Below are 22283 nucleotides of genomic sequence, written 5' to 3' on the forward strand. Positions count from 1 at the left end.
GGGCCCTCTGCAATAAAATTTTCCATGTGTGGCGGGTCCTCAGTAGATTTCACCAGCCGGGGGGAGTTGATCGCTTGTTCTGGAACTAATTGTGTATTGACCCAAATCTGGACTGCAGTACCTCTGCCTTATACTGTCTCCCGGCATTCTGAGCAGTTCTTGGATATGCCAACATCTGTGCCAGTTTAAACCTCCGCGTAATTTGAGTATAATGGGAATGCTTGGCTCATGGTTAATGAAAACAAGTTGGCTGGTCTTGAGAGGAACACTGCTGTTGGAACAAACTTTTCACATCTTTGAATCAATTGTTGGTGAACATTTTTGTCTGAAGAATAAGCCTCTTCCTCATTGGTGTGTCATGTGGCCTTTTATGTGACATTAACAAATAAGAACTTCCTGTCTGATGGATTAGCCTGTGAACCTTTGGAGGACCTGGGAGTCCCTCCGCATCGCCTCTGGTTCACCCAAAGAACATTTCCAACCCTCCTCTCACCACATGCTATTGACTAAGCTGCACGCATTGAAACTGGCCACTGTTGTGTGACCATCAGTTTGTAGATGGATCTCTGACCTGTGTGACATGTTTAGAATATTGGGCAGGACTCGGGCACCTTCTGGAGTCCCTGTATTTTTGCAGTGTGTTCAGCAAACCACAATTTTGCATGTGGATGCCATGCATTAGTGTGCAAAACCCATCCAGTGTAAATGCTTTTCATGTCTCCACCTTACAATACAATGGTTTTTCAAATCAGTGACTTTGATCTGCTTGAGGTACACATTTCCTGTTTGACAGTTTGTGAATGAGAAGCAAATGAGTGTTACAAGTTCTTTAATTTTAAAACACTGCCTCTAAATTATTGTTTATTAAGATATAAAGTATGCAACATCCTTGGCTGTTTGAGGTAGCCAGTATCTAATCAGTTATGGAAGCGTTTTCAAAAATGTATCCCAAGCCTTGATATTGAAGTCTATAAACTCAGCCATCTGTGAGTGACGTTGATCAGTTTGGGGTGGGAAAACTCCCTCTATTAGCAAACCATCTATCTTTGACTAAAACCCGAACCGGGTTCAGTTTTCCAAGAAAACCACATGGCATTTAGAATAGACTAGGCACTGACTCGGCATCTGTATCTCAACTAGTAGAGCGTTGTGCTAACAATGCAATGGTTGTGGGTTCAAAACCCAGGGAGTGTGCTCAGATTATAACCACTGTAGTATAAGTTGCTTTGGAGAAAAGGATCAGGTTCCTGTATAATATAATATTCCGTCATTAAAGGTAGGCATACCTTTCTAGATTTTGTCTTGGAAAAATTATAAAGTGTATTTTTGTGTGCCTCCTTCAGTTATCATTAGCAATAGCTATGTTTGCTTGTGGTCTGTGAAAGTAGGCTGTGAAACTGATGCAGGCAGCCTGCATATGAGTTGACATGCAACATTATGCAATATCTGTCTAATCTCATTGCACTAGAGACAGCAGTCTGGCCTGTTTGTCAGTGTTCTCACACCTTAAAAAAGGAAGCTTTGTGGTGTTGCAATAAGGCTTGTTGGTAGGTAGCTGCTTAGGTCTGCCTCCCCCATGTGGCTCTCCTGAAGTCCCGTTTAAGACTTGCTCCCTGTGCACTGCTGCTTGGATCTTGGCTGTCTGGTGGATAATCAATGGAAGTTTGAGGAAGGGGGCATCTTTCCTCATCGAGTAATGGTCCTAATATCGTTATTGTGGCCTTTTAGATAATGAAATTTGCTTAGGTAGCAGCCTGAAAGCTTATGCTAGCTTGAGTCTGAACATCTGTCTGCAGTGTTTGCAAATGCATATGTATGTATGGATCTATGTATCTATATATGTATGGATGGATGGATGGATGGATGGATGGATGGATGGCTACACATTTTACCAGAGCATGAAAGACTCAGTCATGGACCTGTGTGTGAAGTCTGCCTGCCCCTCTGACTCATTTCACCATTACGCAGACAGTGAAGCGTCTACCATTTATGGAGAATCACAGAGCAAAAAGTGACTGAGATGACCTGTCCGAAAGTTGCCCTTTCTTACAACTTTTTTTTTTTTTTTTAAACCCATTTCACAGAATTTTATTATGCAACTTCACTCAAAATTAACCTTTCCTAGCTTTTAAAGGGGGGGGGGTGTCACAACTTTCTTTGTAAAAAAATAAATAAATAAATAAATAAATAAATAAAAATTAAAAAAAAAAATAAATAGTATTTTGTCAGTACTGCTTTTAAATCACACTACATTAATTTGCTTGCTGCTTGATAGTCACAGCTGTAGCTGCCTTAGAGTCCTGATGAGGCCGTTTGCCCCTGTCCTCTGTCTTCAGTTTAGTGCTCATTACTGTCTCCTGCCCCCCAGTCCTCACTGCCCTGAGAAGGTGCTTTGCTTTTGCTTGCTTCTGAAGCACTGCCTGATTCTGATGGACCTTTTTCATCCACGCTTCATGTTTTGCACTCAACACAAATGTCAGGGTGCTGGCAAGAAACACATCGTAACCACGGTTTAGTCAAGGCCCGAAACCAGACTACTGATCCACTAAATGTAATAGTGTTAACATACAATTACATTGTCAATAACAAGTTTTACAGGTTTTATTTTTTTAATTAACCACCGCCCTCGGCTTCCCATTTCACAATAAGGCCTGGATACTTCATATTTGGGTGCCTCAAAGATTTGGAGTAATTGCATAGTTTTAATGACATTGATGGGGCACGTGTCGCTTCTGTTATCTTGTGTTAAAGCTAGAGAAGTAGAGATGCACCGATCCAATATTCGGATCGGTTTCGGTGCCGATACTGACATATTTGTTTGATCGGGTATGGGCCATGTGTGACCGATCTACGTCCTATACTTATTTATTTAGTTTTTGGCAGTCTCTAAAAAGAGCTCCTATTTCGTGTTAAATCTATTTGTAAAATCAATCGCACGACAGCTCTTTCCCATTTTACATGTTTGTTTTTTTTGTGGCATTCAAATCGAACGCTAATGCTGCCCCTCAGTCTTTTTTGCCACTCAGTGGGTGTGAGTACAGTGACTTGCGCCTGCTGTGACGTCATGCGCATACTCTTCGCAGTACGAGGAGTGTAAGATAAGATGTGACGATTTGGGAGTATTTTACGCTTTTAACAGAAACCAGTAGCACAGTGATTTGCAATCTTTGTAAAATAAAGTTTTGAGAGGTGGGAATAGCGTTTAATGGACAATCCCACTTAACAAAGCGCACGCAACTGTGTGAGACAAAAAAAAAAGCAATGGATGATTTGGGAGTCGCTAACTTGGACTGTCTTGCGAACTCGCTGCAGCTTGTGATACAGGAGGGGCTGCCATCGCAACAAAGTGTAACAGCTGATGCCCATGGGAGAAAAATTGTTAATTTTAAGTAGAGATGGGCGATCCACGTTTTTTCAGTTCCGATCCGATTTCGATACACAACTGCCGATACCGATACAGATTCCGATACAAGAGCTCTTTTTACTTTGTTATACTTTACATATTATTTTTTTTAAGCTAGTAAATACAGATGGAAAAAATGTATGACAAAAAATATTTAATTAGGCTACTACAAACATACATAACGTACTGTTCCACTTCATTTGTTTTAAGCGTTTTTGAGGCATTTGCAGTTCAATATGAATATCTTCAAAGCAAATATACACAAGTGGCGAATGCTTAAAATTTTAACAGTTTTTCTCCCATTGGCATCAGCGCAGTTACACTTTTGTTGCGATGGCAGCCCCTCTTGTATCTCAAGCAACGAGTTCGCAAAACAGTCCAATTAAGTTAGCGACTCCCAAATCATCCATTGCTTTGTTTTGTCTCGCAGTTGCGTGCGCTTTGTTAAATGGGATTTTCCATTAAACGCTATTCCCACCTCAAAACCTTATTTTACATAGATTGCAAAACGCTGTGCTTCCGATTTCTGTTAAAAGCCTAAAATACTCCCAGATCGTCACGTCTTATCTTACGCTCCTCGTACTGCAAAGGGTATGCGCATGACCTCACAGCAGGCGGAAGTCACTGTACTCACACCCACTGAGTAGCAAAAAAGACTTAGGGGCAGTGATAGCGTTCGATTTGAATTCCGCAAAAACACACATGTAAAATGGGAAAGAGCTGTCGTGCGATTGATTGCCAAAAACTAAATAAGTAAGTATAGGACGTGGATCGGTCACGCATGGCCGATTCCCGATCCATCAAATAGGTCTGGATCGGCGCCGATACCGATCCGAATATCGGTATCGGTGCATCTCTAATTTTAAGCATTTGCCACTTGTGTGTACTTGTTTTTGAATATATTCATGTTGAACTGCAAATGCCTCAAACGCTTAAAACAAGTCGTACAAAGGAGGTCGAACAGTACATTATGTATGTTTGTAGTAGCCTAAATATTTTTTGTCATGCATTTTTCACGTCTGTATTTACTAGGTTAAAAAAATTTATATATAAAGTATAACAAAGTAAAAAGAGCTCTTGTATCGGAATCTGTATCGGTATTGGCGGTTGTGTATTGGAATCGGATCGGAACTGAAAAAATGTGGATCGGCCCATCCCTAGTTAAAGCATGTATCAATGTTATAAAAATTTTATTGTGTCATGGTACTGGATAATAAGTCATTGAGGTGAGTTACACGGTTTGTGGATACAATGGTAGAACAGGTGCTCTTAGCTAACCTGGCAATTTCCACTCTATAAGATCTGTGGGGCAGCATGGTAGCTTAGCCGACAGCACGGTCGCCTCACACCTCCAAGATGGGAGGCCTGAATCCTTGGTGGAGTTGGCATGTTCTCCCTTTTACCGTGCTGCTTTCTCCTGAGTACTCTGGCTTCCTCCAGCAGTTCAAAGACTTGCATTTAGGCTAATTGAAGGCTGTATGCATTCTGCGGTGGGAGAGACATCCTGTCTCCTCTGTACCCCAGTATTGTGCCCTGTGCCACCTGAGCCGAGCCCCAGGTCCCCACACCGGCCTGACCTGGATAAGCAGCTATATGATGTGTGGAAATCTGCGGTCATGAGAACCATGCTAACTGCTGCCACCTAATGGGGAGAGTCACTTTTCAAGGTTCAGGGTTACTTTGTCATCAGCAGCTTCATACATGTACAAAGAGTGATGAAACAACGTTTCTCCATGGCCCCGGTGCGACATATAGTAACATATAGTAACACTTAATATCACAGTAACAGGGCGAAGGTGCAAACAGGCAGTAAATAAATAGCGTAGAGATAATAGTGCAGAGATGTAAACTAATGTATGATTTGTGCAGTTGCACAAGGGCAGGATTTACCCCAACATAAGACGCTACAAAATACAGTAACAGAATCCAAAAAAATACAATACAAACAATAATAGACAGGAAGATAGACAGCACACAATTCCAATTTGTAACAGCGGAGGGACATTAACCATAATGGCTGGTATTGCACGTGATTATTGTATTGCACGGGTCAGTTGTTGCACTAAGTTCAGTGACAGAAAGTTGAAATTTCTAGTTGCAAAATGAACATGCTGAAATGGATGCATAATGCGGCAGTAACAGTGGACAGTAAGTAAAGTGCAGTTGCGATTTACGTTTTCTTGTGTGTCTCCTGCCGGGTGGTTAAACAGGTACTGTTGGATGTGGTGCGTTGCTGGTTTTGTTTTTCCTCCAGCTTCCTTTCCTTCTCTGTGATCATAGGGAGGAAAACGTGACGTTTGTATCCCACACCTACACAGCACCTGTGCCATTTCAGCTATGGACACTGATCCCCAGTGCAGTGCAGACAGGATTTCCTGTCTGAATTTTCCCTCAGGGATTGTGTGTGTGTGTGTGTGTGTGTGTGTGTGTGTGTGTGTGTGTGGGTTTTTTTTTTTTTTTTTTTTTTAAACAGGATGTGTTTACTACATTAGATTATCCATTTTCAGGGTGTTGAGGGGGGACATTGCTTATCGGCAAATCTAGAGGAAGAATGGGTAGGCAAATGGGTTATTCTTGTCCATTTTGGGAGCCGTCCATTTTCTTCTGAAGACCTTGTCATTATTTTGCATGGCTGTATTAAATGTTGGCAAAATTTTATGCTTCATATAGCACTGTTTCTAAAATGGTAACCTTAGTTCATCTGTGATGCTCCAACACAATGTAAATAGGCTCAAAAATATTTATTGTGTAATAAAAATTGCAAATTACAAAGGCTAAAAAGCTAGTTCTTGTATTTGACAAGCTTAGCGTTTTATAGAAGCGTTATTTGCCTTCTGCTGCAGCTACAAGGTGAGAACTTTCTCTTTTCTGACTGTCATTCTTCAGACAGTACAGTGTAGCTTTTCTCATGTCTTTAGATGTTTTCCACTGAGGTCAGTCTCCGACTTATGCAGCTGACCATCCATTTTGTAATGATTGATTGCTTGTTGGACGGTTGTAGTTATTGTACTTCTGTGCTCAAAGGCCTATACTGGAGGCTTGTTAGTTGAAGCTCCGTCATACGCTGTCCTTGGAATGGATGGTGATGTTAAATATAAATGGATGAAAAGCAGTTATTGCACAAAGCATCTCAGGTAACTGTTACTTTATAAAAAAAAAAAATAATAATAAATCTAAGCCAGAGCAGACTTTATATCTCCCTCTCCCTCTCTCCTTCTCTCTCTCTCTCTCTCTCTCTCTCTCTCTCTCTCTCTCTCTCTCTCTCTCTCTCTCTCTCTCTCTCTCTCAACATAGCTTTTGTTAGTGTTCAGTAAGTCTTGGGATTTTGCTTATTTCTTTAAGAATTGCAACTTTATGGGTTTCATAACAAAAGTCCATTGACAGGCAATGTGTAACATATTTGCACATATCATCCACACACACATTTTCTTTTAAGTGTCATTTTTTTTCTTCACTGACTCTGTTCAGTTCTGTTCTTTCCATGTTGCTAATAATTTCAGTTGCAGTCACTGGCTCCCAAAGCGGTACCAAATACAAATGTTTGGTGTTTTTGTTATTGCAAATGTCACAGCACCCAATTAACTTTTTAACTCTGATCACTTCTTTTGAACTATAATTTGGGTTTCAGTGTATCACTACTTCAAATTAATGTTTTATTTATAAATTAATGAAGTCATGATTTTTGTTATAAAACCAATAATTTGCTTTATTTTTACTGAATTAAGCAAGCATCCCAAGCCTTTCTGTGAGTGCTGTATAATCAGTTTAGAGTGGGCTGTGCATTGGAAAAATGTGGAATTTCAAAATATCATGGGATATTTTTATGGGCAGAATGGATCAGTGGGCAGCTCCGTAGTTTCATACCCCCCCCCAAACACACACACACACACACTAGTTTTCAAAGATGATCAATAAATGTGCTTAATTCATTTTTTGGTAATTTATGCATGGTTTCCTGTGAAATGAGCCACACTTATTACACACCAAAATCTTAAATTTACATCGCTGTTATATGATAGAATGGACATTTCAGAGCGACGGGCCTGAGACGTCTGCTCACGTTTTTAAACATGTCCACGTATTTGGGAAATTTTAACTTTATATTTATACTGGACATACTTTTTTGCTGCCAGATGTCGTCATTTCAGAAGTTTGAATATTTGAATGCTGCATAATCAACAAAATTTTTAAGAAAAATGTATGGCATTTAGTTAGTGCAAGTTTAACTAAGGTCATTATGTTGATTTTTTTTCTATATAGTTTGAACAAATAGCACATGGTGCCTCGAAGAGCTCTTAGAAATATCCTTAACCTTAATGAAAAGCATCCCAATTGTAGACTACACATGCATGGATCTTAGTCTGCTTGCAAGGAATCATTTTACCTTAGATATTTACTTTAGATATCTGGCTTTTTTCGTCATTTTAAATATTTGGGAAAAACTTCCCAGTCTCCTCTATACTTGATAAATTGACTTTTGCTGGTTTACTTGGTTTTGTCTCTCTCTGCGGAGCATTTTGACTGTGTGCTGCAGAGAGTGAAACAAAGGGCACTACAGTAGGAACACGATTGTGGCGAATTCGTTATGGCTAAACATAGCTGCCTTTAACATTCACCATTGTCTTGTTCTTGCTAGTAGGAGTACATCTGGAGCTGAACATGCATGCTACTCTAAACAATGAGGTTTTGTTAACTCGGGTTATGATTTTCTTCCCTCAAAGGGTAGTTCCTGTAGTCATTAAAACCTAGCAGGAAAAACAAAACTAATCATGGTAACAGCCTAATAATATTTTTTTTTTTTTCTTTTTCTTTATTAAAAAAAGTCTTTTCCCAGAACTTAGTTTTACTATAGGGTGATTCCTCACAAATATCCATTTAATATTACATCCATGACGTGGATAAAATTCTATTCTAACTTGTAAATAAATTGTCAACATTAATATTTTAATATTAATAGGTTACATAGAGTAATTTCTACTAAGCTTGTCCTTAATCTCAGGCATTTTGTTTGCCAGTTTGAGTCTAAATGTCACAGCCATAATGCTGGAATTGCTCCATATTAGATCATGGAAAATTTTGTACTCATTTCTGACATTTCTGTCTTAGTTATAATATAGGCAATACAAGGTTATTTTTTATTTCTTTACAGTTGTCATTCTATCTAATTTTGCTTCTAACATTTTCTAATTAAGAAAAGATCAGAAAAACAGAATCTGAATTGATGGCACTTGTTTTCCTGCCTTACGGACCTTGTTTTACCAGTGTTTTTGCTCTAGAAGTTCTCCAGAGGCGAATTCAGTTCCCTGGTGCATCCTACCCTGGAATAGCACTGAAGGTGGTCACTTTAGGGACATCAGGACTGCGTGGAGGCACCATTGTGTCTTACCAATTGGCACCTACCCCACATTCATCTTAAATTTAGGTTCTTGTTGAAATCTATGGTTGAGCTTCTCATGTTTGCTCTTAAGAGGATGTGTAAAACGTCTTTGTTAGGGGTCTTTGGATATGAATTATTCTCAAATGCTGAGAATTTAGGTCACGCTAGATAGTGTGCAGCAGATGTCCACATGGTTTGAAGGCCTCTGACGTAGAACAGGGATTTGGTATTGCCTGGTGTATCCAGGCTTGCATTGAGTTAGGTGTACTGGCTTCAGATGCCTTTCACAGCAGCAGCCTTCCAGGCAGGCAGAGTCCCTCTCACGGCCCACAAGGGAGCCCTGTCCTCAGACTTGCTCTGCTCAGCGTGTTTCTGGGCCCTCTGAGCTGCTGGCTTGGCAACCACTCCTTAGGATGCAAAGAGCTGCCTGTGTGCCCTATTCATGTTCTCCTAACTGCAATTTTGTTGAGTGGTACAATTAATTATGGCATGCCTCTTAATTTTTCGTTGCAAGTCAGATTTTAAGTCGAGTTTTCCCCACATGGTATCGGTATCAAGGCACAGTATGGTCTTTGAGCAGTTTGGAGGGGAAAATCGTAGTCATGCTTGAGTTTGTTGACATTTTATGAGAGTATCAGTTTATCGCATCTGGCAAATACACCGTTAAGATTTTCATTGCTTGTAGCTCTCAGTACTTAAGCAGAATTCATCTGGTAATATAGCTGTGAAGGAGAATTAAAGGTAAAACTTCAATTAGGAATATTTAGAAATTTTGTTCTAGCTGTACTAACAAATTAGCCTGTCTGAGAGCTTTAGACATAGACACTGAAATAACTAATATGGACAGGTAAATGGTAGACACTGATCTGGAGGTGCTCTTGAGGTAGCCTGCGGTAATGGCCTCATGCAGTACTTCTGCAAGCTGAGGTTCCCACTGACACAATGTGGGCCCTGTTTTCTCCCCCTCTCCTCTCCCCCATGGACTGCATCATCGGCCTGTGAGGAATGGCTTCACTGCCTCTGTCTGCATGCAACACTGCTCCCCATTCAAATGTATGGCAGCCACTTTAATCTGCCCCAAGCCAAGGGTTCCTTAGTCTAGAGAATGCAGTGCCAGAAGGTTATTAATCATGGTGGATACAAAGCACTCCTCTTCTGCTTGTTGTTCTTGTCTAATACAACAGCAGTATTGTCTTGTTGCTTAAGTGTGTCTTAACTTCATTTTCTGTTGAACTGTTAAGTTTTTTGATTTTGTTCTGTTTGTTTATTTGTTTTGCGCTCTCTGTGCATTAAACACAATATGAATTGTCCAGATGATGGTGGCGGCGATAATGGTATAATGGTGGTGATACTGGTAGATTGGATTGTTGTGTTTTATACGGGTGAAGTGCTGCAAGTTATGGTTTCTGTTCCGCGTCAGTTTTTCATGCTGGCCTTTTTAAAACTACTTTTTGAAATGCTGTTTGCTAAAAGGAAACCATGGAGCCCTGATGTGGCTTTGCAGTCTCAACTGTAACTTCTGCTTTATTTTTATTCTTCATACCTTCTTTAATTAAATAAACCAAAATACTAAAATGGCCTGTTGTAAGTAATACCACTTGGTATCGTTTTATTTTGCTTCATTTTTGCAGGCATTTGGCAACGCAAAGACGGCCCACAACAACAACTCCAGCCGATTTGGGAAGTTCATCCAAGTTAACTATCTGGAGAGCGGTATAGTAAGGGGGTGAGTGATCTGTTAACGCCATCTCCTCTCTGCAGCTCACATCTCAGCTCTATTTCCATTTATGTTCTTTATAATCAGGCATATAATCGCTTTTTCTGAATGCATGATCTTGACTGTTATTCAGAATGACACAACACTAACTAATATGTAATTGGGCAAATATTTAATCATTGTGCCTGTAGCAGAGCAGGGTCAATAAAGGCACTCGTGGTCAACATATTGATCAAAAATGGAAATCGTATGCTTTCTGCATCTCTGTAATAAAGAGCGGCACATCCTGCACGCCGGCCAGTGCGTGAGACCAACCACAAATGGGAACAGAAAACTAGGACTCTTTTATAACAAAGCTAAACCAAGAATGAATGTAGTTCACGGAGTTAACGGTCTAATGGAGTTCATCACAGCAACTTGTTCAAATATGACTAACACACCACTCCTCATTTTCACTTTGAACTTTAATAATTCTGTAGTACGGGCTGACAGTCGCTTATTGCATCAAAGTGAAAAAAACATTTGAACGTTTGACAGGCTTAGACATGCGTTTTGTTAATGTTGTAGGAGTACTAACATACTTCTAACTTCCAGAAATTATTTTACCCAACCCTTTGCCATCAGATCGGGCACTGATTTCACTTTTTCTTTATATCCTTTTCCAGAGCTGTTGTTGAAAAATACCTTCTGGAGAAGTCTCGTCTTGTCTCCAGAGAGAAAAATGAAAGGTAAAGGGGGGAAAAAAAAGCTCAGGGAGATGAGAATGCCCCTCCCCCAGCCGTTTGACGTCTCATAAACTCATGCTGCTGTTATTCACAGCTTTCTCTTGCATTATAGGGATATGAAACCAAGTTCATGAAGCCTGTTGGCTACTGTCAGAGCCCCCAGTCTGTTGTGTAATGTCTGCAGTGTAGGTTTTTCCTGTAATATTCTCCATATCAGCTGCTAATTAATCTCTCTGGTGTAGAGATTTCGCTTGTGTGGTTTTTAAATATGGTGAATATTAAAATAAATTCAAAACTACTTCTGTAAACTGTTCATTGATGCATGTAGAGCTAGTGTCCCATAACATGGGTATACACCAGTCAGTGAGTGAGCAGACACTTTCCCCCCACAAGAACCTTTCTCAGGAACCGGGGACTTCAGTCAGGTTCCTACTGCACAAATTCAGCCCTATTGTAGGTCCTCGGTGGCAGTGAAACGTTTTTAGTCCCTAATCTGGAGTAGGTACTTTTCTCTTGACCAAGAATTACTGGGGAGACACTTAGAGCGATAGTTTGGTTGGTTGACACTTATAGCGATAGCTTGCTGTTTGGTTTATGGCAAGCACTGACACTAACTTGGAAGTTACCCAGAAGTACATGCATCATCACTTCCAGGTCTTTGAGTGTCTGCAGCATCTGCCACACCTGCCTGCTGCTATGACATGCATTTTTGCTTTGTTACACACTACAAGTCATGGAATGGAGCTAATATGGATTAAAGTTGCACATCTCTCAGTGCAGGAAACCAACAAAAAAACAAACAAACAAACCTCTCATCTGGTCTCTCCACTAAAGGAACTATCATGTGTTTTACTACCTGCTGATTGGAGCATCGGAAGAGGAGCGAAAAGAGTTCAGACTTCTGCAGCCTGAAGAATACTTCTACCTCAAACAGGTAGGCTGCCACATTTTAAAGAAGATGACATCACTGCATTAAAACACAAAGCACTTGGTGACGGCAGCTTCTTTCATTTCCTCCCTGCCTCCGCTTGCAGCAAAACTTTAAGATAGAGGATGAGGAGGACCTGCGGCATGATTTCGAGCGGCTGCAGCAGGCCATGGAGATGGTGGGCTTCCTGCCTGCTACCAAGAAGCAGTGAGTGCTCTGGTCGCTGGGCCTCCGTGTCACGTCACTTTTACAGCAGATGGATTTTGAGAACGCTAAAGAGTGTGTGTGTGTGTGTGTGTGTGTGTGTGTGTGTGTGTGTGTGTGTGTGTGTGTGTGTGTGTATATCCTGTTAGTCAGTTTCCTGTTTCTTATTGAAATAAGGGTGGGGTGTGTCTGCCGGTTTTGACTCAGAAGGTCATCAGTACAAATCCTGTGGTCGGCAGAGTGATTTCATTGTCGGGCCCTTAAGCGCATTTGCTCCGGGGACACTGTCTGCCATGCATTCCATTCCTTACTTTTGATATAAAAAAAAAAGTCCTAAATAAATGTAATATAACGTAAATGAAACATCCCATCCAACCCAGCACCCACACTGCATTTCTGTAATGGTGTTTAAACCCTCAGGTAAATGCATTTGTTTGATAAATGCAATGAATTTATTGTTATACCTATGAGGTATATGAGTCTTCAGGGTCTGAGTATTTTCAAAGCTAGTCTGAAAACGCACCTTTTCCACATTGCATATAATAATGTACAATAATCAGTTCTATTATTCATAGGGGATAGCGGTTAGTGTCCCTGATGAGGTAGGGGCCAGTCACGTGTATCATGAGTAGGAGGGTTCGCGTCCCTTGCTCATTGACATTGACTTGGGGGGTCCCCCCCCCCCCAATACTCTGGGGTTTGGGTCCCAGTGTGGCAGGGGTTTGTGTCCCGTTGTATGAGGACTAGAGAAGGTGGTTCCCTACAGAAACCAGTGCAGGTGGTTTAAAGTCCCCTACCGAGAACATGGTTAAAGTCCAGCGTTGTTGTTTATTATTAATTTATTTTTAAGAAACTGATTTTGTATTTTTATTTTTTATTCCTTTCTCTTAAACGTCTCTAAAGCACTTTATTGCACCCTGTTGTTAAAATGGTGCTATATAAATAAAGATTGACTGATTGTGGACTTAAGCTCTTCAGAATTACCTAGCCACCATATTGTTAGTGTCTAACAGTAGTATACTCCACAGGATTTTCTCAGTACTGTCAGCAATACTATACCTGGGAAACGTGACATACAAGCTCAAGTCAACAGGCAGGGAGGAGGGCCTGGATGTGGGACCTCCTGAGGTTCTTGCCACGCTTTCGGACCTCCTCAAGGTAGTTTTTTAACCATTAAACGTAATTTATCAGTCTATAAAAAGTTTGTTTGAGGTTAGACCATGAAGTTAGATCACTCGATGTTTCAGTGTTTGAATGTTCAATAGTTGGCAACCAAGATTTTACCATATTTTATCAGGTACAGGGTCATTTGTGTGGATCGCGTTACCCAATACAGTTTTGAGTGTTGTATACTTGACATTGGTCTTTCACAGGTTAAAGAGGAAGAATTAGTGGAAGCTTTAACGAAGAGGAAAACGGTGACTGTAAATGACAAGCTGATCTTGCCCTACAGCCATAGTGAAGTATGTGTCATCAAAGGTGTATCTAGTCATAGAAAGAATGTTGCTTCCCTGTTAACCGCAGAGCTAACTGGCCTTTTCCTGACGCTTCCCAAGGCTATTACAGCTCGGGACTCCATGGCCAAGTCTCTGTACAGTGCCCTCTTTGACTGGATCGTTCTCAGAATTAACCATGCGCTGCTCAACAAGAAAGACATGGAGGAGTCTGTCAAGGTGGGATGCTGTTAATTCGGTTCTGGAATCCTGCAGACCTATTGCAGAGCTGATTACCCAGTAACCTCTCTGGTCTCATAGCATCAGGAGCTGAATAAGACGGTGGTGATGAAATGTGATGTTTTTAATTCTCACCTTCTAAATAGTTGATTGTTCTTGTTCTTCAGTGTTTGTCAATAGGCGTCCTTGATATATTTGGATTTGAAGACTTTAAGACCAACAGTTTTGAACAGTTCTGCATCAACTATGCCAATGAGCAGCTTCAGTATTACTTCAACCAACACATCTTCAAACTTGAGCAGGTGGGTTTGTTTTCATGATGCAGAACCGTCGCAATATGACCGTGCAAGATTTTAACCTAGATCCACAGATGCACGCTTCTTATGCTTAGTAATTTGAGGAGCTGTTCAGGAGTTTGTGTTTCTCTTGCAGGAAGAGTACCAGGCAGAAGGAATCACCTGGCATAATATCGATTACACAGACAATGTGGGCTGCATACAGCTGATCAGTAAAAAGCCAACAGGGCTTTTCTATCTGTTGGATGAGGAGAGCAAGTAAGTTTGTATTTCAGACTGGGACTTGCGGCTCCACTTGGTTGCAGGTGGGAAATTTTTCCATCGTGCTTCTCTCTCCCTGTCTGTCGGTGTCAGCTTCCCTCGCGCTACGGACGAAACTCTGCTGGCCAAGTTCAAACAGCAGCATCTCAGTAACAAGTACTTTGTACCAACACCGGTCATGGAGCCTGCATTTGTCATACAGCACTTTGCCGGACACGTGAAGTATCACATCAAGGTGAGATGGTGACTTCTAACGGAAAAAGTGAAAGCGTGTTTTAAGGATGTGCTAAAATTTCAGTACTTTGGGAAGCAGAACCAAATGACCTTTGCAAGGGCACCATCAATGCAAGTATGATTTGTAACTGCAGCTTTGGGTGGAAATCATGAGCTGTATTTTAGCAAAAGATACATAAGACGGTAAAGAGTCCAAATGTAGCCTAATCAGCGTCATGGGCTGTTACCTATGAAAACTGCCAAAACCCCGCTAACTGCACGTCTAAAGGCCAATTCGTATGTCTTTTTTCCACGTGCACTTTTGGTTGCAACGAGGGTGAGTGACGTGAAATTGGTCATCAGGGGCTGGTTGCGGACGGCTGCGGTCGTTGAGTGTGTAGCCCAGATTTCTATGTCTAATGGAAACCATGCGCATCCATGTTCATCAACCACGTCTGTAGGGGGCAGTAGGTGCCAGCGCTGACTTTCACAGCTCAGCAGTCAATGATTAAAGAGTAGAAGATTAATAACTGTCGTAGTAGTTATGGTGAGCAGCTATATGAGGACGGTTAAAGGTCCCGGCTAATTTTGTTGTAAGGATTTAAAAATACTGTGGTATGCCTTATTACTGTAATGCCGCCCAAGCCTTAACTAATAACTGTTCTTAAAACTTTATCTGTTTCACTACACGGCTTGTATTTATTTTGATACAATACTTGTGCCCTCCAATGTTCTGGTGGAACATCACTGCTGTATGCGGCAGTGACCGCGACCATCTGCACCCGCTGCCAAATGTAGCATGAACACAAGGTGCCACGTAGACGACCGTCCGCAGCCCGAAAGCGCCTCCGGAACTTAACCTTGCTCTTTTGAAAATGTAAGGATTTCCGGGAGAAGAATACCGACTACATGCGGCCCGACATTGTGGCACTCCTGCGCAGCAGTGACCGGGCGTACCTGCGGCAGCTAATCGGCATGGACCCGGTGGCCATGTTCCGCTGGGGCGTCCTCCGTGCCACCATCCGTGCCATGGCTGCCTTCAATGAAGCGGCCCGTCGCTGGGCGGCTAAGACTGCAGGTACCAAATACGGAACACCAGCACTGGTCAAAAATCTGGAGTTTACTGTGTCAGTTCAGTAGACTTTGTTCTTAATGGATTTTGGGGATGAGGATGAGACTCAGAAACAGATGCTGTCTGTGACCTGCAGGTGTGATCAGAGGCAGCTCTCGATCTCCACTGATGGAGCTACAGAGGGCCAACACTTCCACTGAGAAGATATACCGGTGAGACTGCAATGCAGGACTCGAAGCTGGACAGTGTGACTAGATAGTAGTCATGGGGCCGATCCTTCTGTGTTATGGTTGTCGTCTTTTGAGGAGCTCTCTAGAACGACAGTCTTTGGCCCTTTTGTTCATAGGTTTGACTTTTATAATATATAGTAGCAAATAAGACTTGTAGGTAAGTGGCCTCACAAAAAGATCTAATGATGCACTGATTTTATACAGTAATGAAAATTATTTCTTAATGTTAACATTTTTATCTGTATGTTTGGGGCCTGGGTATTTGTGCGACACTGCCCTGGGTATTTGTGCGACACTGCCCTGGGTATTTGTGCGACACTGCCCTGGGTATTTGTGTGACACTGAGTCCCCGCTGAGCTGCCGGAGCCGTGGTTTCCTGTACCGGGTTTGTGACGGGCGCCTGATTGAGGCTTCTGGCCTTCTTGTTCTTCACAGCCGTGGCTCTTTGCTTGATTTCTCCTTTGATCATTCTGAAGAGCGCCCACTAGAGGTCTTTGAGGACATCTTTGCTAGTTATGAGAGTAAGAAGTAAGTGGGTTGTAGGCAGGAAGGTGGGGGTCCAAGCAGGGGTGAGGCCAACACTTTTTGGGCAGTGATGAATCTTATAACCTTTTGGGCGTGCTCAAACTAGCTGATTTACGTCTGTGCGAATGCGCTTGTAGGTCCTAACAACAGGAGGCTATAATGGCCGGCTGGTAGTGGTCAGCTGGGAGCAGGGACAGGGGAAAAGTGACTTCAAAGGAAGAGAGCAGGCAGCACAGCTAGTGAAATTGTTTTAAGTTAATTTACTAAAAATTTCCATCTGAGGGAAAAAAAAAATTAAAGCCTGTAATCGGCTGCACAGATGCAACGTTTGTTTGGAAATTTTGTGGATAAGGAATGCAACAATAAACAGGTAAATGCAAGCCTATGGTATGTTTTGTGCGCTTGCCCAGAGGTTAAAAATAACAGAGCGATAGGAGAGACTTTTACCTTCCTCTCTAAGGAGGTTTTACTTTCAGACCAGGCTTGCTCTTTGGTGAAAACACCACCGTTTGTCACCGTTTAAATGCTTTTTAAAATTCATGATAATTGAGATGTACAGGTGTACTGGTAATTCCTGGAGAAGCAGGAGATTACGGATGAGTTGCTGGTTTAGAGAGCCGCAGCTGTTTGAGCACTCCCAAAAGATTTAGGGGTGTTTGGTGCCAATGCCCCCCCCCCTGCATCACATGGCTCCCCCATGCTGACCCCTGCTTGTCCCCTCTTTGTGTTGAGCTGTATGGTAAGTACAGCGATGCATGGAAACGGTACAGAGCACAAGCATGGAAGAGCCGGTTCACTGTCCACCTACAGTACAGACTTGCATGTCCACTATTCTCGTGGGAGGCCAGTGTGAAGGGATTAACATCCTCATTTCCTAAGTACTTACAATTCCATGTCTTTATCCACAAGTAGCATGGCTAGGTGGTCAGTATCCAGGGATGGCTGTAAATGACTCGTGACCAAAAGCTGATCGATAACTGGGCATTTTCATGCACATCTAAAAAATGCAGTGCAGACCTCGAGTCGTGTCTTTATCGGAGCCTGCTGACCCCTGGCCATCCAGCTTGTTTCCCTTGGCGCTGAGGCTTTCGGGCCCTTGGGCCGAGTCGTCTGTCCCTCTCTGGGTGGCTTTAATCGTTTCTTTTTGTGGATTCCTGTGCCTCACTCTCCCTTTCCGCGTGTTCCTTCACGCCGCCGCCCACCCTGCACCTCTGATTGGGTTGCCTCAGGGACATGCATGCCCAAATCATCAGCTCGATAAAGGACTTGCAGCTGGACGGCGAAGACCCTCGCAAGCTGCTGCAGTCCTGCGGTCGCCTGCGGTTCCCTCGCCACGTCCTGCAGTGAGTTTGATTCCCCTCCACCGCGGCTGGCCAGTTTGCTCCAGCCAGCCTGCCCTTGGCTTCCTCTTTGGAGCCGTGACAGCCTCAAACGTTCTATAGGGCAGCATTTCGGGTCGGATGTGTTCTGCGTGCTCGTGTAGTGTTCTCACGTTTTCCATTCAGATGTTGCAGCACAGCCAATGGCGCATGGAGACATTAATTATAGGTCTAAACTTATCCCTCTTCACCGCAAGCAGCCTCACTAGTGCACTGCAAATTGCACCCAATTAACTCCAAGAATCTCGGCGATCTGCAAGGGGTGCACATGAATGGCGGCGCAGGCTTTAGCGCTTTCCCCATGCTCTTCTCTGTTTGCGTCAGTGGAAGCCAGCATGGCTTGTGTTAGCCAGCTGCTGCACTCTTCCTGTAAAAGTTTGTGCATGCATCAGTGCATGCATGTCTTAGGTGCAAGTTTTTGCATAACTGGAAAAGCATGACTGAAGTAGTTTCTAGGGCAGCTTTTGAATCCCTTGCAGTCTTCACAAATCTGCATTCCCACATATTGGCTTCCCCCATACCAGTTCCCGCTCTTGCAGGGCTGTTATGTTCATTGGCTGTAATTAAGGTTGTACCTGAACATCGTCTTTTTTGTAGACTGTGCTTAAGCCTAAGCGTTAGAGCTAATAAGGTAGAGTAGGTTCCTTGGCTGCCTAAGCAGGGCTGGCTGGACAAATGTCTCCACTTCCTCTATCCCCCTACCAACCGTCTTATTCCTTTCTGCTCAGTGTAATTCTGTCTCACGACATGAAATGTGTGCATGACTCACCGTAACATTCCACAATCCCCATTACTCAGACCAAAACTTCTCAATGCTCTCTTCCCCTACAGGAAAAATAAGAACATCAGGCAGAAGCAGATCATTCCTAAGGTAACCCCCCCCGCCCCCGCTGTCTCTACCCGAAGCCCTGCTTCACTGCCACCAGAGCCCATACCAGCGTTTCAGGATCCTTCATCTCCTGCTGACTCTGGGCTTTTCCCGTCCTCCCCCCTGTCTTTTGGCAGAGCCTCATCGACTCCCGTTCCCTTAAGTTCATAGTGGGTCTCACCCTTCATGATCGCACCACCAAATCTCTGCTGCACCTGCATAAGAAGAAGAAGCCGCCCAGCATCAGTGCCCAGTTCCAGGTCTGCTCTCTCGCCAAGGATGCTGTTCTGATTTTACGTTTGAGACACTTTCCCCCAAACTTCTCCAGATTTCCATATAAATTCACTCCAACAGCTTATCGTGTAAAGAGTGGCTTAGTTGGGCCTGGAGCCTATCCCAGGCAGCACAGAGCACAAGGAAGGGGGACGACCTGGATGCACTAGGCACACACACGTGTGAATGCGCTGCAGAGAACGCACACGTGCAAAGAAGTCACACACTACGCACAATTTAGAGACCCCTGTGTAACTGTGGGAGAAAAGTGGAGTTCCTGGTGGAAACCCAGAACAGAAACTACACATGTGAAGTTGGGATTCAAACCCATAACCCTGGAAGTGTGAGGAGAGAGTGCTGCTCACTGATCCCCTCTAAAATTCAAACTCATCAGCCTGTTTTATGCAAATCCTGAATAATTCTAAGGCTGTGCCTGATGCATGTGGCGTGTGGAGCTGCACGCCTGAGTTCCTGCCGTGTCCTCTGTCCCCTAGACGTCCTTGAGCAAGTTGCTGGAGACCCTGGGAAAAGCAGAGCCCTTTTTCATCCGCTGCATTCGCTCCAATTCCGAGAAGGTAGAGCGTCAGACGTCTTGGCACGCCGTGCCCCAAGAAGAGCGTCAGCTTTGTGCGCTGACCAGCGTGTTTGTCTGGCTATAGATGGAGATGCATTTCGATGAGGCCCTAGTCATGCAGCAGCTGCGGTATACAGGCATGCTGGAGACCGTGCGCATCCGCAGGTCCGGTTATGGTGCAAAGTACACATTCCAGGTGGGTGGGTACTGTCAGCTGTGTGTTGGAGAGGTGGTCCCACCGTATCATGCGTTTCACAGCCCCTGTATGTCAACAAGTGCAGCATTGCGCTAACAACAGAAAGGTTGTGGGTTCAAATCCCAGGGAGCATGCATAAATTGATTCCATTCCTGCTTCTGTAAGTCACTTTGCAGATAAAATATCATTTTAATGTAAAATTCATTTGACAGTCTTTCCTTCCACTTTTGTTTTTTTTAAAGGAATTTGTTGCACAGTTCAGAGTTCTGCTGCCGAAGAATGCTGCACCTTCTCGAGAGACCATATCAGCTCTGTTGCAGAGGATTGTGTCTGATGGTACCACCTACCAGATCGGCAAATCTAAGGTAACTGAGTTTCGGTTTGTCTGCATGATCGTGCTCCTATGGGCCGCTGATGGGGGGATTACACTGAGAGCCGCCTTCCCCGTCCTGCTGTGTCTAGGTGTTTCTGAAGGAACCAGTACGGCAGCAACTCCATGACACCCTGCACAAGGAGGTCATGCGGAAGATCGTCTTTCTGCAATGTTGGTACCGTGCCCGTTTCGACAGACGGCACTTCCTGGCTATGAGAGAGGCGGCAGTTACGATTCAGGTACTGCTGTTCTAAGGAGCTGATGCCTGTTTCTGCACAGGCTGGAACTGGCACCAAGAGTCTGAGGTCGGTTCTGGCCGTGCATCGTGTTAAGTGAATGCTGCTTGACCCGTTTGTTCACGGCACAGCGATGCTGGCGCTGCTTCCGTGAGGTGCAGCACTTCCAGGCTGCGTCTCTGATCCAGGCTGCGTGGCGGGGCCACAGGCAGAGAGCCCACTACCTCCAGCAGCTGGACACCATTAAGAAGATGCAGGCCTTAGTGCGGGGCAACTCCACCAGGAGGAGGTACTACCGTCAGCACCTGCTCAAGTGCTTCTTCGAAAATACACCATTCATCACAACAGTTGCCTCTTTCAACTCTTCAGAAATTGTCGGTCTTTACAGACAATTTTGCGTGTGTTTTTAATTTAATTTTATTACTTTTCTTTAACCTTGGTCTGCCCAGGAATCTGCTTTCCCATTGTAGAAGCTTATTCAGTTATGTGCTTTGTGGTAGGTAGCAGACAGTCTGTAACCCATTGAATGTTATAACCCGGTAGACCAGGGTCATTGTGCGTTTCGCGTGTATTTGGGGAAATTCCAACCATGATTGACTTTTTTTAGGGTCCAGACCATGAAGGATAAGAGGCGAATGGAGAAGGAGGCCGCCAGGAGGAGGGCAGAGGAGGAGGCCGCCGCCAGGAGGAGGGCAGAGGAGGAGGCCGCCGCCAGGAGGAGGGCAGAGGAGGAGGAGGCCGCCAGGAGGAGGGCAGAGGAGGTGGAGGCCACCAGGAGGAGGGCAGAGGAGGAGGCCGCCAGGAGGGTAGAGGAGGAGGAGGAGGCCACCAGGAGGAGGGTAGAGGAGGAGGAGGCCACCAGGAGGAGGGCAGAGGAGGTGGAGGCTGCCAGGAGGAGGGCAGAGGAGGTGGAGGCCGCCAGGAGGAGGGCAGAGGAGGTGGAGGCTGCGGAGAAGCAAAAGAGTAAAGAAAGAAAGGATAAACCTGAGCTGAGTTTTGAGCGCATGATGCAGGCTGTGCCGGTTTGTACCAGTGAAGAGAGCAGGGAGGCGCAGCAGAGGGACAGCACTCCGCTCCTGGCTGGGGAGGTGGCTGGCCAGGCCGGGAGCTCCAGATCTGTCATTTTTGATGATAGTGAGGAAAGCGGAACTGCTGTGCAGCCAGAGGAGGTGATGACCGAGGCAGGTCCAGCACAGCCGCATGGAGAGAGACCTAGGGCTCCCCGGCTACACAAATCTCCTGTGTCCAGGAGTCAGGAAAAACGGGAGCTGAGGCGGCAGCGTGGCCTGGAACACAGTCAGCGGGAGTGCCAGCGGGCCGCCTCAGCCAGCAAGGAGGAGCAGGCGACGAGTCCCAAAGGCACTGAGCCGGCTGCAGGCACCGAAGGCAAGCCCAAGGACAGCAAGGAGCTGGACCAGTACACATTTGTCGAGTGGAAGGTGAAAGAGGAGAAAGGGAAGAAGGAGGCCAAGACGTCCACTTCCCCCCAGAGCCGCCCGAACACGCTGCCTTTAGACCTCCCCGGCCATAAGCCCAGCCGTAACGGCCACCAGGGCCCCCCCAACCCCCCCCTCACTGGCTCCCTGCATCGCGGCACCAAGCTCTTTTCTGCAAAGATTGACCAGCACAAGGAGAAGCAGCCTGAGGCTGCCCCCCCGGACAGCTCTCCCCACCAGCAGAGAGTGGCTAAGACCTTACCGTACGCCTCCCCGTGATGTCGCCCCTGTCTGTAGTCGCCCCTGTCTGTAGTCGCCCCTGTC

The 22283-nt window shown here is 44.4% G+C and overlaps 1 protein-coding gene across 12 annotated transcripts in view; it reads left to right on the forward strand.

The window, feature by feature from the left end:
- The window catches only part of LOC111860327 (unconventional myosin-IXb-like), a 47372-nt gene that overhangs the window by 14071 nt on the left and 11018 nt on the right, over nucleotides 1-22283 (forward strand). For 8 of the 12 annotated variants that reach the window (XM_072699753.1, XM_072699752.1, XM_072699755.1 and 5 more), the window contains 22 exons: nucleotides 10412-10506; nucleotides 11163-11225; nucleotides 12057-12156; nucleotides 12257-12357; nucleotides 13383-13512; nucleotides 13728-13817; nucleotides 13911-14027; nucleotides 14195-14329; nucleotides 14460-14581; nucleotides 14678-14819; nucleotides 15680-15869; nucleotides 16000-16081; nucleotides 16535-16627; nucleotides 17854-17967; nucleotides 18835-18874; nucleotides 19009-19131; nucleotides 19639-19719; nucleotides 19804-19914; nucleotides 20157-20279; nucleotides 20377-20526; nucleotides 20655-20812; nucleotides 21131-22222. In XM_072699753.1, coding sequence (XP_072555854.1) covers nucleotides 10412-10506; nucleotides 11163-11225; nucleotides 12057-12156; nucleotides 12257-12357; nucleotides 13383-13512; nucleotides 13728-13817; nucleotides 13911-14027; nucleotides 14195-14329; nucleotides 14460-14581; nucleotides 14678-14819; nucleotides 15680-15869; nucleotides 16000-16081; nucleotides 16535-16627; nucleotides 17854-17967; nucleotides 18835-18874; nucleotides 19009-19131; nucleotides 19639-19719; nucleotides 19804-19914; nucleotides 20157-20279; nucleotides 20377-20526; nucleotides 20655-20812; nucleotides 21131-22222 — 3452 coding nt within the window. The remainder of the gene's footprint in view (nucleotides 1-10411; nucleotides 10507-11162; nucleotides 11226-12056; nucleotides 12157-12256; nucleotides 12358-13382; nucleotides 13513-13727; nucleotides 13818-13910; nucleotides 14028-14194; nucleotides 14330-14459; nucleotides 14582-14677; nucleotides 14820-15679; nucleotides 15870-15999; nucleotides 16082-16534; nucleotides 16628-17853; nucleotides 17968-18834; nucleotides 18875-19008; nucleotides 19132-19638; nucleotides 19720-19803; nucleotides 19915-20156; nucleotides 20280-20376; nucleotides 20527-20654; nucleotides 20813-21130; nucleotides 22223-22283) is intronic. The other 4 variants (XM_072699757.1, XM_072699763.1, XM_072699758.1 and 1 more) reach the window with 3 other exon arrangements.

Source organism: Paramormyrops kingsleyae, chromosome 15, assembly GCF_048594095.1.
Source record: "Paramormyrops kingsleyae isolate MSU_618 chromosome 15, PKINGS_0.4, whole genome shotgun sequence".
In the NCBI taxonomy this organism is placed as follows: domain Eukaryota; kingdom Metazoa; phylum Chordata; class Actinopteri; order Osteoglossiformes; family Mormyridae; genus Paramormyrops; species Paramormyrops kingsleyae.